Genomic DNA, 16,265 nt, shown 5'->3' on the forward strand with positions numbered 1-16,265 from the left:
TTCAAATGTCAATTTCACATGGGAAAATGGACATACATTTTCTCAAAAGAAAACGAAGTTTGGCCCGTGATGAGTATCGACAATAGCATCATGAGATTGTACACGTGTCTCGTTTCCGTGATTAGAAATCTTCACGAGGATGCAATAATATATTGTTAGGTCACATAGACACATTCAAACAAACTTCCGTGACCAATGTGGGACCCGTCCAAACACTCATATTGCCCACTCAATAATACCCATAATCTATATTGCCCATACCACTTTCTCTTCTACACCTTAAAGTATAGTGAACCACTAAGTGTAAGAGAACCACACATTAAGGAGAAAATATAATAAAATAGCTAGAAAATGGAAGGCAAAAGAAGGTGGAACAAAAAAGTGTAAAAGAAATCCGAAAATATATTGTTAGGTTGGACTAGTTTGGACGTCAACGATAGAGAACCCTGACTCTCACGATTGTGTGAGTTTTTAGTAGTTATTACCACTTGGTCTACCAACAAGTAAATAAGTACAAAAGAATTTGTTTCAGCTTAATCATAGGTTTTAGGTTCAAAGTCATACTTAATTACGCAACAGTTAAATTTTTTTAGAAAAAACTTTGTCGTCCATTGTGATCCTTCCCAACTCGAAAAATTAGTCTATTGCGCGTATATGATACCCGCTTTTTATATATATAATAGTGGGGACTATGTTTAGTTGATAGCATGTTTTCAAACTCCACATGGCAATTCATTATTTTTCTTTAGATGAACATAAGAAAACTAGCATGCCAACCTTCACAACTGACCTAATTTTTCCAAGAATACATATATTTTGTCACAAGATGAAACAAACTACATTAGGGAAGTTAATAATGCAAGCATTTAATTTTTCACTTCCCAAAAAGTCGATAATTTAAGCTAGAAAAAGGACTAAAACTTAATGTAGAAATGCATTATTTGACTTATAGACTAAACCAACTTAACAAATTCCAACCAAAATGCAATAGTTTGGTCCAGTAAATTCTGTTTAATCTTAACCAATTAAATGCAACACTTTATCACATTCCTGTTAATGTTATCACATGACAGAATAAGCAATATAATTTGTGGTTGGGTGGGTGGAGTGAGGAAGTGCAAAATATAATGCTTAATAATCACTAACATATATATCTATATATATAAACACAGACCTATACATGTATCTATAGCTCAACATTGTTGGTTTCTCATCTTTCTTTCCTATGGATGTGTTATTGTTGTTACTGTCTCTATTGGTTACTTTGCTAAGCTTGAATGTAGTCGAGAGCCGAAAAACACCGGCTGAGGAGCACTATCTTGAGTACTGTGCTGTGAGCTGCAGAGCTTATAGTGCCTCAGTGACGGAGTTTGGAGCGGTTGGCGATGGACAAACTTTGAACACACGAGCCTTTCAGACGGCCGTGGATCGTCTGAGTCAGTACTCGTCGAACGGCGGGTCTCAGCTTTATGTTCCACCAGGAAGATGGTTGACTGGTAGTTTCAATCTCACCAGTCATTTCACTTTGTTCCTACACAAAGATGCTGTCATTCTTGCCTCTCAGGTTTGGTTCTAGCTTAACTAGTCTTGTACATCTATATGGATATGCAAATGTAATGTAATTGAAATGCTTTGAATCTTGATGTCATGTTTCTGATGTGTTAGGACGAAAGTGAGTGGCCGGTGATCGAACCTTTACCGTCGTATGGTCGAGGGAGGGACACTCAAGGCGGACGATATAGCAGTCTGATTTTCGGAACCAACCTCACTGATGTAGTCATAACAGGTAACTTTTGAGATATCGCGAATCGAAGATTGAACCGGACAATCCGGTTACGCTTTTGGGATTAAACTAAAATTTGGTTCTTTTAACTATGAATTCGAATAGGGGACAATGGAACATTAGATGGACAAGGTGAAGTGTGGTGGCAAAAGTTTCATAAGGGGGAGCTTAGTTTTACTAGGCCTTACCTGATTGAAATCATGCACTCGGATGATATTCAGATATCGAATCTCACTCTGGTTAATTCTCCATCCTGGAATATTCATCCGGTTTACAGCAGGTTCGTCTTTTTCTCTTTGCGGTGTCTGTTATCAATTATCAATCTACTACATTATTGTGAGTTTTCTGATATAAAGAAATTGAATGCAGCAACATTGTTGTTCGAGGCATCACGATTCTCGCTCCTGTGAACTCACCAAATACAGATGGGATCAACCCTGGTAAGTTAAGTTAGTATATACATCTTTTCGAAGATGCTGTGATGTATAGTCTAGTACATCCGCGACTGATTATGGTTTATGGTTTATGGTTTATGACGCAGATTCTTGCACGAACACGCGGATTGAGGACTGTTATATAGTGTCCGGGGATGACTGTGTGGCTGTGAAGAGTGGTTGGGATGAATACGGTATAGCTTATGGAATGCCGACTAAGCAGCTGGTTGTAAAAAGGCTCACTTGTATTTCTCCAACAAGTGCTGTAATTGCTTTAGGGAGCGAAATGTCGGGTGGTATTGAAGACGTAAGGGCTGAGGACATTCTGGCCATTGATTCCGAATCGGGAGTTAGGATCAAAACTGCTATTGGAAGAGGAGGATATGTCAGGGACATATATGTTAGACGGATGACGATGAAAACCATGAAATGGGCGTTTTGGATGACAGGAGATTATGGCTCTCATGCCGATAACAACTATGATCCTAACGCGATTCCTGTGATTCAGAATATTAATTACCGCGATATGGTTGCTGAAAACGTGACCATGGCTGGAAAGTTGGAAGGTATATCTAATGCACCGTTTACCGGAATCTGCATATCCAATGTAACGATTGGACTAGCAAAGAAGGCGAAAAAACTGCCGTGGAATTGTACCAATATCGCCGGGATTTCAAGTGGTGTAACTCCTGTGCCATGTGGCCTATTGCCAGACCAAGGAGTAGAGGATGTTGCAGCATGCAGCTTCCCAGAAGGAAGCTTGCCTATCGAAGAAGACGTTGAGGTTCAAACATGTACTTATAGAATAAATTTGTGATGATAGTATAGAAGCAACGGCTCGACTTCAAGGGAACAATCCAAACAATGTAATACTTCCAAAAACTGTTTGTTCGAGATTTATAAGCTATTACAGATTTTCTGTTAGTCCTTTTCTATAATCCTAAACAAATTACTTATCCAAACTCATCAAATTTAGCAATGAAACAAGAAAAATCATTAATCACCATAGGTGAAGGAAGGAATCTTCATATCTAACAAATGTTACCAGATACATAATTGAAACTTAAAAAACGCGGTTTAAAGATAAACATCACGTATTATGAAAGAAGCTCGATGTCCATGACAGACTCGTCACAATTTCGCTATCATGTTTTTTCATTGTCCATGACACCCTATTCCTCCTAAAGCAAACTTGAGAACAATACAACAGCTTTTTTATTACTCGTATAAATGCGTGTAACATCCGATTTTCAAGAGAAGTTTCTTTCCGTGTCGTAGTTGGTTTTAGGATTAGATTACAAAGGAAGAAAGAGCTTCTGTCTTTAGCGAATCATCTGAACGACGATGGACAGGCAATAGAGGTTGTTACATTTATACAAAATAAGAAAGGGATTACTGACAAGGTGGATCTGGATTGAACTTCACAGATTCCTTCCATATGAGCTCTTTGATATGATCTTCGGTGCATGATGGCTGATCAAAATCAAAAGCGAATGGCCTTGGACACACCGGCTCCTCGTTCGTGTTGTGAAGTGATGAAAGATATGGGTGACACAGTGCCTCATCAACTTCAAATCAATGAAAATACCACATTAACATACAAGACTTATGAAGCACGGACACAAAAACGGAGACCAGACACAACACTGACACGGACACACATTTTTTCGGAGGTGTCGGTGCTACAGAGATAATAAGTACCTGTGATGCGTTTGTTTGGATCAAAGATAAGCATCTTTTCTAACAGGTCAAGTGCCTCGGGCAACATGTTTGGGAATCTAGACGAGAACTTTTGCTTCCGGTATTGTTGAAACTGTCTAAAGTATCTTCTAGCATTGTCACTTCGGAGAAATCCAAGGCTAGCATCATCTGGCGAACCTATTAACTTTTATGCACAAGGAAAAAAAGTGTCACAACTTACGGTCATCAAATTTACAACCAAACTATAATATGAACTTAAATATGCACTCATTAACAACATTCAAGATGGAACCTGATATCATTTCAAAGAGAGCTATCATAGCTTCAAACGCAATAATACATCGGTTAGAAACTTAGCAATGCTTTGGTCGAAGTTAATAAAGGGAAACATCAAAACCATACCTCTGTGATAAGCCTTAGTTGATGGACATAGTCTTTGCCAGGAAACAAGGGCTCTCTGGTCATAATTTCACCGAATATGCAACCAACAGACCAAACATCAATCGCAGAAGTGTACTCAGAACAATTGAGGAGCAATTCCGGGGCGCGGTACCATCTCGTGACAACATACTCAGTCATGAAATCGGTTTCAGATGTTGTCCTTGCCAAACCGAAGTCGCCAATTTTAAGGTCACAGTTTGTATTCACTAGTAAATTACTCGGCTTAAGATCACGGTGCAAAACATTAACCGAGTGCACATATTTCAGCCCGCGTAACAGCTGATATAAAAAGTACTGCAGAGTTTGTGTGAACACTTCATGTTAGAATTTAGTAAATCTAATCGAGAGTTCCTCGGAAAAAAACAATAGTTGACACGAAATTAAGGTCGAACAATATCATTAGAAGCAAACCTGACAATGTTCTTCGCAGAGAGGTTGGTCAGAATGAATTATATGATGGAGATTAGTGTCCATCAAATCATAAACAATGTATACATCGTTAAACGCATCCTTTTTCGGGGGTCGTATGATATCCTTGATGGCAATGATCTGTTAAAGATAATCTTCCAAAATTTAGTTAAACAATCCCTAACTAATTCATGCCTAGTTTCATAATTCGCACTTACATTTTGATGATCCATATGACGAAGGAGCTTGATTTCTCTCAAAGTCCTTTTCGCATCAACTATATTGTCAAAAGCATTACCAATCTTCTTAATAGCAACTTGTTCATGCGTATCGGAATTAACAGCAGCACTAAAAAGAAACATCATTCAAGAGACAGAAATCATTTCAAACAGTCAAACAAACTCATCATTTACCTGGTCCTATGAGTTATCTCAACGAAAACCGAACCAGAAGTTCATGAAAGAAAGAAACAAAAAACGCCTACCAAACGATACCATACGCGCCTCTACCAATAGGACGAATGGGAGGCACGTACTTAGAAGACACCTCAAACAAGTTTCCATACACATTGTAGTGTGCATATTTACCACCATGAGTAAGAACCCTTTTGATTTTAGTGTCAGCAGAAGCCGAAGCAGAAGCAGAAGAGCTCGACTCTTTTGTTGCCATGTTGAAAGTAGAACAAAGGGTCTTCACCTTTCCAATACACAAAACAAATTATGAATCTCAAGAATCAAAGACAGAGTTTTCAGTCAACCATACAAACATACAAAAAGTATATGAAATAATGAAAATACTAAGGTACCTTTGTTCTCGGAACAATGTAATGAAAACTAATGTTGAAACATGCAGAGAGAAACAAAACAAAACAGAAACACAGGAAAGTGAAAAAAAAACAAATGTAGGATAAGTGTGAGTCAAGAAACCTGAAATGGAGTTTTCTTGATCATGAGTATAATACTTGACTATTGATAAGTCTACCTGTAAAAGCTAAAACAGAAACGTGATTTGTAAAAGTGAAAACATCAAAGTAATTGCTTTTGAAGATTTGTCACAAGATGCTTGCTTTGCATTCCACAATGGTTGAAACACTTGAGATGTCTAGAAACCATGCTTCTTTCTGTTATTAGGTTGTGTTTTCACCTATAAGTTGTAACCACGTTTCACTGTGGATTCACAGATTGCATATGAATTGGAACTGGTGTTGTCGCTGGTGTGGTTGAAAATTCAACACGTATCGAAAACTTTATGCATGAAAAAGAAAAAGAAGGTAATGCATGGTAAACTGAACATGAAAGGAAAGAGATTAGTTACAAAGTCATAAATTCATATACTACAAACTCATGATCACGAATGCTTTTGTGTACATACACGTACTTTTCTGCGTACATACACGTACTATATGTGTTTCATAGTGTATATATATAAAGTTCTTGAGATTTTCTTTCCTCTGTATTTGAAATCAACTCAGCTCTTCTTTTATGTGAAAATGTTTTTAATTTAGTAACTGTGATTATGCATAGTTGGGTTTGTAGAATATGAAAATATTGCCTCAACTAGTGTTTGTGCTTGAAATGTGAATGCAGACAAGCCATTTTTTTAGGGGGAAATTACAATGAGAAGATTGTCTCAACTTAGGGGGTTTGGGGGCACCTTTGGATTAATTTTTAGGGAAAAACTCATCCGATCCAATACAAAGATAACAATTCTTCTCATATAAAGTTGTCATTATTTGCAGTTCTGTCTGATTTTGAATCATTAGTTTAAAAAAATATGTAATATTCAACCGATAATAAAAATAAAATTACAATAATATAAATAAAAAATATTGAAATACATGCATGCAGTCGATTTGGAATTGAACACCCCTAACTAACACTTGTATTGTGATAATTTAAAATCAACCTCTGGAAATAAGTTCAACAAAACACTCGAAATTTAAAATCTTCATTGAATGATAAATACGATTAGAGTATTATGACATGCCGATTAAACAACCTCTGAGGATATTGTATAATAAACTTCAACTACAAGAAAATTGTGTTCCAAAAAACAAGTAGAAAACTTGGGAATAATCATTATAATTTAAGCATCATTTGAACTTGTTGGTGCACCAAAACCACCAGATCCACGACCAAATCCAGGCCTTCCACCAGGACCCTGCACAATAAAGACAGCTCGATTGATTTAGGAAACAACAAAACAACAGGACGAAATCCAAAATTGGGGAACAGTATTGTATACAAAGAAACATATTTCTTCCAAAACCGATTCTATGCAAATGCAAATACCTAGTAATGAACATTAAGACTACATGGCTATCTAAACAACAAAAGCATCACAACTCAAACCAAGAGATGCGGACTACAATAATCCAAATACACGGTAATGTTTTGGTCAAAAATCAAGTTTTTTAAAAGGGCAACCAAGTACACTGGGGGAAAGTCACAATACACATCTAAGTAAACTTCACAGCTGCAAATGAAATTAAAAAATTGACATAGACCATACATAAATTGCAGGGACACCATAAAACAGAAGCTGATAGGATGCTACATTAGATACTATTGGTGTGTTTGATTTGACAGAGGCAAAAGTTGATTATGATTAATATTGAGTTTAAGGTCAACGAACTTGAGTTTTGTTATTTGAGTAATAAATCTTGTTTGCCAGTAAAGCTACGATCAAAATCAACTAGTCAAAACTCAATTCTAGTCGATAACTCCCATACACACCAAAATCATTTGTAAGTCCTCAAAATCACTCCTAGTATTATCCAATCTCCACAAATGCAGCACTATGTAAGATATAACATGGCAGTTTTTGGGCTCGCCACAATGGTAAGTAATGGCACCACAAAGTGTTCAATATAGTGAGATTATGGCTCTCCCCCATGGACTGACATCCCCTCTTCTAAGAATGAGTTCAAACATGAAATAAAACAAGTATTCAAACACCATGAGTTGCTCCTACTAGATTGGTTTCAAGACTTTCGCCGGTGAATAAACATACACATAATTGAAAATTTTAAAATACCTATACAAAACAGAAATCATTTACAGATTTACTCCTCATCAAGGCAACAAAACATTCTACAACAAAGATACAAAACCTAGGCCACAAGCAAATCCATAACATGAATTAAAGAATGGCATTGATATACACAATAAGCTTACCCCAAATGAGGGTCTGTAATCAGCAGGAGCACCTCCCTTATCTCCTCCAAATTCACCACCAGGTGCTCTTGGACCTCCACGGTACCCATCACGGTCACCTCCAAATCTACGTTCTCCTTCAAATCTTGGTGGACCCCTACTCCAAATTCACAAATTAACCAATCAACAATCAACCACATAATCAAAACCCTTAAGAATCAGAACACAATGCAAAAACTAGCAAATGATAATATACCTAGGGCGATCACCGGGTGGACCACCGAAAGGTCTCCCAGCAGGCTTAGCCTGTTTCTTCAAAGTAGCAGGCACAATTTCCGAAGGAAGATTCAAATAAGTTCTTAGAAACTCAATTCCATCATTAGTCAGGAACCAGTAATAATGCATCCACGCAAAGGTTTCCCTAACATACTCCCTTGATTTGAAGCTCTGCATAAGCTTAATCACCTGCAAATTAGGAACATCGATTTCTGGGTGCTTTGCCAAGTTGAAATCTTTCTTAGCATAGCAAACACCCTCTGAACTCCACAATTCAAAAACACAAAATTAAGATCAAACTGCACACAAACGTATATGAACTAAGATGATTTGGATTGAATATACCTTGGAAGAGGTATTTGCAGATTTCTTTGCGATTTTTCTCTGTTATGATCTGAAAAATTAGCACAGTTGAAGATGTTATGGAATGAAGAGAATGATGAAAATGTAGAAGGGGTAAGGACTTGAGAAAGTACCATGGTGACGAGGGAGTGGAGAGACAATGAAGGAGAGCTCTGCCGCAATATAAACCCTAAAACAGACTCGCTTGTGTTTTTTTTCTTGTTATAAATAATGTATGTTTCATTTTTTTTTGTGTTTTTTTTATAATTGTTTATGATAATGGGCCTATTCTTGGGTTATAGTGGGCTCAATGATTGGTTTCTTTTACAAAAGCCCAGTAAACTAATTTATAACCCGGTGTGGCGGTGAGTTTTTTAGAATTTTTTTATGTAACTTCCTCTACTTCTACGTTGAAATTATTTGGCAAAATACTCTTTTTGATTCCGTAAGTTAACATCGGAGTTCAATTTGGTCTCTTAACTTCAAAAAGTTTCATATTGATCCTTTAACTCTTTAAAATGTGTCATTTTAGTTCTTTTTGTCATATTAGTGACGGAAAAACTCGAAAATTGGTCGCTAAATCCGTCGCTAATATACCAAAAAGGACTAAAATGACACATTTTAAAGAGTTAAAGAACCGATATGAAACTTTTTGAAATTAAGGGACCAAAATGAACCCCAAAATTAATATACGGGACCAAAAAGAGTATTTTGCCAAATTATTTTGATCAAAATGTCCTCGTATAAAAAGTTTATGTCTTATGTTTTTTACTTTTTTATCATTTATGTTTTGAAATTTTGATATAAAAAAATTGTCATATCAGACCACTTTTTAGAAGTGTGTTGGTTGGATGTATTCTTAAGACACCGTATATCCTTCAAAAAGTGTTATGGTTATAATTTTTTTTCCTAAATGAGCTTTTGCAACGGTTCCAAAATGTTAGCTAAAGTAAAAAAAACTGTACTCATTGGCTGATTTGTCGTACTAGATATTTTTGGCAACATTTGGAGTGATATTTTAACTTAGGGAACAGTTTAAATTTTTTGGCAACATTTAGAGTGATATTTTAACTTAGGGAACAGTTTAAAGCAGTGGCTGTTTACTTTAGGCATCACTTTGTTCTGTTGCCGAAACTCATTTAGGAATAAAATTCTATCCATAACACTTTTTTAAAGTTATTCGGTGTCTTAATATTACACTCAACCGAAACACTTTCAAAAAATGTTACGGTATGACAATTTTTTTTTAAAATTTTTTAGACACGAATGATATCTAATAAGATCACTTTCAAAAAGTGTTCCGGTATGAGAGTTTCTTTTTTTGAATTTTTGAAACACAAATGTTATTCAACCGGAACAGTACTTTCATAAAGTGTTGTGGTTTGACATTTTTTCTATATTAGAATTTCAAAACATAAATGATAGAAAAACGAAAAAAAATGAAACAAATAACATACTTATATTAGGGCATTTTTGTCACGATATTTTTAATGTAGGGGTTGTGGGACAAATGTGGGGTGTGGGGTAAATTCTTCCTAAGTTTCTTTTACAAGCCCAATAAACTAATGTATAAGCATGTGATTTTTTTGGGATTTCTTAATGCACCTTATTTATTACTAGCACACCTCGTGAAAATACAATAATACCCTCAGATTTCATAGATACTTCTTCAAACGCACCACAACTCAATACATTTCAAAATCAGGCCATAACTTAATGGAAAAAATAATATGGAGATACATCTTCATAAACGTTATGGAGATGCATCTTTGTTAGGTGCCAAATTGTGTTAATATTTGCTCTTGTATTTGGTACCTTTCTACTAAGTTATCGCGTATTCTTGTGATCCCCGTTTATTTTGAAGTAAATAATAGTAGTTTAGTTAAGTAAGCTTTTGTTTTCTGTTAATCTCTTTTCTAGTTGATTTTTGTACAGGTTTTCTCTATTAGGTGGAACTTGAGGCTTGAAAAGTTGAAAGAATTCCAAAGAAGAAATTTCAAAGTCAGTCTCAAGGGCACGTCGCGAGCAAGTGCGCGCGCCGCGCGCTGAAGAGATATTTTAGGGCGATTTCCAGGGGCTTGCGCGCGCCGCGAGCAAAGAAGCGCGTGATGCGCGCTTTAGGGCGGTTTGATTATTAATGAGGATGGCGCGATGCGGGCAAGAGCGCGCGACGCGCGCTTGACAAAACTTAATTTTTGTATAAATAGATCAGTTCTGTTTTTCAGAGTTACACTATTTTGAGAGCCAAGGAACCCTAATACCACTATAGTAACATAAAATTGGATAATCGGAGCATTGATCATCGAGAAATCATCGTTGATGCTTGCTTATCTTCATTCCTTCCTTCTTGTGCAAGCTACCATGTCTATGGATAGCTAAAACCTGTTGGTGTCAAGGCTTTGATGTAATCTTCCTTACCTTTTGTATGTTTTTCTTGTGAATATTGTGTATGAACAAGTTCTTGATCAATATAGATGATCTAGTTTGTTTACTCTTGAATTTCTATGGTTTAAATGTTTGTGAAATACAATATTTCAATCTTGATCTAACTCTATCATCTATCAAACATTAAGTCTAGACATGGAATTCATGGTTGATAATCACTTTGTATCGGTTTTTAACTGTTATTTGTATTGTTCAATCGGTTGAGAAATCGTTGGTTGAACAATACGGTAAATCTTGCTATAACATTGCGGAAACGAACGGTATAGACGAACGATACGTGAAGTATTAATTGATAATGAATTCATACGCATGTTCGTAGGAAGACATACAATATTAGGTCGATTAAATCAAGTCTTGATACTTTTCTTTAAACTTAGAACTTTCCAAATTTTAATCTTTGTTACTAAACTTGTGAATGATCTTTTACCAAACCAAACCCAAAGTAACTTTAACTCAAGACAATATAAACTATAGAACGACGGTGATATCGCACCAATCCTTGTGGAAACGATAAACTAAAAGTACTCCAATATACTTTCAACAATCTCCAGACGCTAATTGTTCAAAATAGCGCCAGACTCCCTTCACCTTCCTCACTTCTAAAAAAACAAGTTTAAGCCTCTTAATTTCTAAAACTCTTTCAAACCACATTCAAGCAATCAAGTAACTTCAAGCAACTTTAAAACTTCCTCCGTCAACATAAAGTTCATCAAAGATTTCACCAAACACTGTTTTGTAATTTTTCTAAACCTTATTGAATTTTTGTATAAATGTGTAGAAGTTGATTATTAGGCTATGAAATACATATATTATACATGTTTGATAGCTTTTACATAATGAGAAACGAGTTTGATAGGTAGTTTTGTTGATCAATGCATTATTTTTTAATATTTGCGGAACTACATTCCGCCATTGGCGTTTGTGAGAGTTGCATAAAATTCCGGAGATGCATCTCTGGAATTTCTCAATGTTTGGAAACCTAGAACTTGGAGATATATCTTCGTGGTATATCATTTTGCATTTTTTTTCCATTTTGGAGGAGACTCGTTGTGTAATGCTAGTGGTGTAGTTTACTTATAGGAATTATGGCTTATAAACAATACCGATTGAGACACGACAAGATTGCACAATATGCATCTGTTCAGAGGGAAAATAGTCAACCATCGCATGCTCCTGTTACCTCTAGCTTGGTTGATGCAGAGGCGTCAACTTCTAGTATTTATCCGGATGTCAAAATGTGGATTCTAACTTTATATCACTAATTAATCACAAACTCATTTTGAATGCATTGGAATAATGTTAAGGAGTTTTTCTAGATTTTGATTATTTTAATATACCTAGTTATCACAATACCATAGGTAAATTCATACACATAGATGAAGAAAAACATAACATAAATATTTGTTATCACGTACACAAAATATGTAACATTACATTGATTTTTGTTAACCTATATCTAACATGGTAGTTCATCATCAATAGACGGTTGAGGAGGTATCAACATCTTTAAAATATTGTTGGTGATCTCACAACTGGCACATAGTACACACCTTGATTGTATCCTTTGTTGTGTAACAGTGAATTGAACTTCACATAAATCTTAAATCTTCATTTTTCTTCAACTCTAACTTGTTGAACTTCATATTTCTTCCGTTAGCAATCGAGGATGAACAATACTTCATTTTAACCACTCTTAGATTACCTGAATATTGCTAGAGATTCTCTAGTTTGTATTTGAGTTCTACAAGAGGTGTGTTCTCTGTTACCTTAAATTGTCGAGGGAGCCTCACGGTGTTGAAGTACATAAATGCGATAAACCAATATTTTTCCATTCTTGTGTGAGGCATATATATATGTGTGTGTGTGTGTGTGTGTGTGTGTGTGTGTGTGTGTGTGTGTGTGTGTGTGTGTGTGTGAGGACATATCTTATCAAAATGCATTTTATATGTGATAATGATAAGAATACTTATCAACCTTTTGATCAAGAAGAAATGGTTGTATTAAAAAGGCACATATGTGATTCAATCTACCCAATTATTTTTCATTTATTATTAGAATGAGCTTTTTTGATAAAAGAGTTAATGAGAAATAATTGGGTAGATTGAATCACATGTGTATCTTTTTAATTACAACCATTTATTCTTTAGCAAAAGGTTGATAAGTATTCTTATCATTCTCACATATAAAATGCATTCTCATAGTCATAAGATTCACCTTCTTTTATGGAATGAGATGTCCATGCAATGGATGTTCATGGTATATGATATCTTGGTTTCAAATAACTTAAACAAAATATTATAAATTTGAAAGTCGTCCAATATACATAATGTGTTCAATTGGATTTTGAGGTGGGCCACTTTGAAGTGGAAAAAAGTTTTCGAGAAACCATATATAGTTAGATTGTAACACCCTGGATTTCCGCTTACCCCGCAGGGCTTCCGGCCTACCAAGCATGTCACCAGCTTAATCAATAATTCCCCCTAGGTCCGCTTATCGGCTTCCCAGGAAATATTGTTTTTGCCTCCCGCAGGAATCGAACCATTGATAAGTGCCAAAATGTTGTTATTTTGAGTATATAATTGTGGCACTTATCGATTCTATTCATTCTGATTTTATAATAAAATCCCCACTTTTGTGTATATATTCACATTATTTAGTTTTCATATGTTTTATATACCGTTTAATAGTTTTTCCTTTGTTTTTATAGGTATTCATGCTTATTGGAGCCTCGAGGAATAAAGTGTCGAAGGCACGGCTCCGATTGCGCGATTTTGGATCAAATAAGCAAGTTTTGTGCAGAGAGCGCCGCTGAGCAGCGTGTAAGCGCGCTTTCCAGGGGCGAACCAAATTTTCCTGGCCGCTAAGCGGCGGGTCTGGCCGCTGAGCGGAGGCCTGTTTACTGTTCTAGATATTTTTGTAATACGTGTAGTCCGCTAAGCGAGATTTGGCCGCTAAGCGGCCGTAGCAGAAAATGTGTTTATATTCTTTCATTTGAACCATTTTAGGGTTATGGTTTTGGGAAAGTTTTAGTTCCAACTCCATCATTTTCATTCTTAGAGTAAGACTGACTTAGAAAACAACACTGGGTCATGCACTTGGAAGATCGGAGGTGGATTTCTCATCAACCGGAGCTGACAACCCGCGAGATGTTTGGTTTATCTCTTCTATTCTCTGTGTATTTCTTTTGGTTGGGTTTTGTTTGTATATTTACTTGAATCTTATGTATATTTACCGATTATAATGTTATGTTTAACTTGCTTTACAAATCTGTGTTGATGTTATCCTAGATTTTTGCTCTATGCTGGGGATTTGGGGTGCTTTAGAGATAAACTTCTTGAATCCTTATCTAGGATGATTATCTGTTAGTTTCTGAACTCTAGAGATAGATTTAGAGCTAGCATTCACTGTTTGTATATGTTCTTAATGCTTTTGTGTTTGAGCGGCGCGCGAGAGATCGCCGACGCGACAACACGGATGTTCTCGTAGCTTCGCGTTAGAGATAACCTTAGTTGTGAGATGATCTCGTTTGTGCTCCAGAGATGGACGCTTATGTGAGAGATACGTGATAACATAGATGAGTATTGTAGGTTGAGTATAACGGGTTGGTAAGTGTATGTTTGTGATGAATGAATATATTTACATTTCTGATAAGTTATTTCTCTTCTAAGAATGTGTTTATTCTTTTCCTATCTATATCTTTGTTTACTTTTTTCTCATTCAATCCAAAGTTCGAAACCGTAGAAACTGTTGAATGGCATCTCTCCATCTCTGAGGACGATAATTCCCGGATCAATATTTCCAAATCTTTTTTGTTGCTTGCCCTATACTGCATTCAACAACCATGTACCTAGGGGTTAAGTACATATTCATAGCAATTCCTGCTACCACTTGAGCTGGTAGCAGGAATTGCTATGAATATGTACTTAACCCCTAGGTACATGGTTCGATTCCTGCGGGAGGCAAAAACAATATTTCCTGGGCAGCCGATAAGCGGACCTAGGGGGGATTATTGATTAAGCTGGTGACATGCTTGGTAGGCCGAAAGCCCTGCAGGGTAAGCGGAAATCCAGGGTGTTACATTAAAAAGGCGCCTTTTAATGTAACACCCCGATATCCACTACATGCATCAACCGTGTCGGCCAACCGAGCATGTTACCGGCTTAATCAATAATCCCCCTAGGTCCGCTTATCGGCTGCCCAGGAAATATTGTTTTTGCCTCCCGCAGGAATCAAACCATGTACCTAGGGGTTAAGTACATATTCATAGCAATTCCTGCTACCAATTGAGCTACTTTTAATGTAACACCCCGATATCCGCTGCACGCATCAACCGTGTCGGCCAACCGAGCATGTAGCTCAAGTGGTAGCAGGAATTGCTATGAATATGTACTTAACCCCTAGGTACATGGTTCGATTCCTGCGGGAGGCAAAAACAATATTTCCTGGGCAGCCGATAAGCGGACCTAGGGGGGATTATTGATTAAGCCGGTAACATGCTCGGTTAGCAATTCAGGTGAACTGTTTTTTTCTGAGAGAACTGTTCATGGAATTCAGGTGAACACTGCATGTGATTGAGAACATCTTTGTTGAAGATATCCGTCTGCCTGAAAAATCAAGTTAGTGATATGCAATGTTTATGATGCATGTAATGTAAGATATTCCCGGAGAATTATGCATGTGATGTTGTGTATGAATATGCGTATGAATATGCGCATGATGCATGATGTATGAATGTATGAATGTGAATATGAATGTGTGATGTATGAATATGATGTCAAGCTTCTATTTGGGAAAATAAATTTCCGCCAGTCATCTGGATATGACTATATTGTGATTGATGATCTTTTGTCTTGTTTGAGTACCCTCGGCTGGGGAAATTCTTTGAGAACCATGGTACTCTGTTGAAGGATCTTTGACTATCACTTGGGAATGAAAGGTAGCTGGAAGTTTTGATGCCCTTTCAAATGGGAATGAGGAAGATGCATAATCCTTCGATGCACTATCTGACCAAGTCCGGGTGCGGGGATCACACCTTCTGAAGATAGCAATCTGGAACAACCCTGCTGGGGGATAAGACTTCTTTTGAAGAGAAAATCTTTTTGAGGAATTTGCTGAGAAATGCGCTTCTCTTGGGGATTTTCTTCTGATGGAATGATGTCCAGATAATTGGGACATTTCCTGAATGATATTCCTGTTTTTCCTGGTAAACATCAATCATATTCAAATGCACATGTTCATTCAAAATTATCATTGGGACGTTTACGTATTCAAAACAGAAAA

General features: G+C 36.5%; 3 protein-coding genes across 5 annotated transcripts; 1 reads left to right on the forward strand and 2 right to left on the reverse strand.

Annotated features, from left to right (window-relative positions):
• The first annotated feature begins 870 nt into the window (after positions 1-870).
• On the forward strand, positions 871-3,141 carry LOC131603662 (probable polygalacturonase). The gene is made up of 5 exons (XM_058876069.1): positions 871-1,564; positions 1,666-1,786; positions 1,889-2,063; positions 2,153-2,223; positions 2,325-3,141. Exons 1-5 carry the CDS (start codon positions 1,226-1,228, stop codon positions 3,032-3,034), a joined length of 1,416 nt encoding a protein of 471 aa, XP_058732052.1. The 5' UTR covers positions 871-1,225; the 3' UTR covers positions 3,035-3,141.
• A 268-nt stretch (positions 3,142-3,409) lies between these two features.
• Positions 3,410-5,924, reverse strand: LOC131603663 (mitogen-activated protein kinase homolog MMK2-like). Of its 3 annotated transcripts, none has more exons than XM_058876070.1 (7): positions 5,694-5,924; positions 5,252-5,463; positions 4,986-5,115; positions 4,771-4,908; positions 4,321-4,653; positions 3,919-4,102; positions 3,410-3,785 (listed from the first exon to the last, which is right to left on the reverse strand). In XM_058876070.1, the coding sequence occupies exons 1-7, from the start codon at positions 5,715-5,717 to the stop codon at positions 3,610-3,612; spliced, it is 1,197 nt and encodes a 398-aa protein (XP_058732053.1). In that variant the 5' UTR covers positions 5,718-5,924; the 3' UTR covers positions 3,410-3,609. The 3 variants fall into 3 exon arrangements, with proteins under 3 accessions (XP_058732053.1, XP_058732055.1, XP_058732056.1); XM_058876072.1 differs by having other exon boundaries at positions 5,573-5,701; XM_058876073.1 differs by lacking the exon at positions 5,694-5,924 and adding an exon at positions 5,573-5,687 and having other exon boundaries at positions 5,252-5,457.
• Positions 5,925-6,685: 761 nt separating this feature from the next.
• LOC131603665 (small ribosomal subunit protein eS10z-like) lies at positions 6,686-8,777 on the reverse strand. The gene is made up of 5 exons (XM_058876075.1): positions 8,675-8,777; positions 8,544-8,592; positions 8,179-8,458; positions 7,944-8,079; positions 6,686-6,927 (listed from the first exon to the last, which is right to left on the reverse strand). The coding sequence occupies exons 1-5, from the start codon at positions 8,675-8,677 to the stop codon at positions 6,853-6,855; spliced, it is 543 nt and encodes a 180-aa protein (XP_058732058.1). The 5' UTR covers positions 8,678-8,777; the 3' UTR covers positions 6,686-6,852.
• Positions 8,778-16,265: the final 7,488 nt, after the last annotated feature.

The sequence above is a fragment of the Vicia villosa genome, linkage group LG5 (assembly GCF_029867415.1).
Source record: "Vicia villosa cultivar HV-30 ecotype Madison, WI linkage group LG5, Vvil1.0, whole genome shotgun sequence".
NCBI lineage: Eukaryota > Viridiplantae > Streptophyta > Magnoliopsida > Fabales > Fabaceae > Vicia > Vicia villosa.

Bases quoted from the DNA above. Each gene is read 5' to 3' on its own strand.
- LOC131603662 (XM_058876069.1), top strand. From the start codon at position 1,226: ATGGATGTGTTATTGTTGTTACTGTCTCTATTGGTTACTTTGCTAAGC. The intron at 1,787-1,888 runs GTAACTTTTGAG...GAATTCGAATAG, and splicing joins CACTGATGTAGTCATAACAG to GGGACAATGGAACATTAGAT. The intron at 2,224-2,324 runs GTAAGTTAAGTT...TTTATGACGCAG, and splicing joins TACAGATGGGATCAACCCTG to ATTCTTGCACGAACACGCGG.
- LOC131603663 (XM_058876070.1), bottom strand. From the start codon at position 5,717: ATGATCAAGAAAACTCCATTTCAG. The intron at 4,103-4,320 runs GTATGGTTTTGA...TGTGCATAAAAG, and splicing joins AACTAAGGCTTATCACAGAG to TTAATAGGTTCGCCAGATGA. The intron at 3,786-3,918 runs GTACTTATTATC...ATTGATTTGAAG, and splicing joins TCCAAACAAACGCATCACAG to TTGATGAGGCACTGTGTCAC.
- LOC131603665 (XM_058876075.1), bottom strand. The intron at 8,080-8,178 runs GTATATTATCAT...AATTTGGAGTAG, and splicing joins CCACCCGGTGATCGCCCTAG to GGGTCCACCAAGATTTGAAG. The intron at 6,928-7,943 runs GTAAGCTTATTG...TTTATTGTGCAG, and splicing joins ATTACAGACCCTCATTTGGG to GGTCCTGGTGGAAGGCCTGG.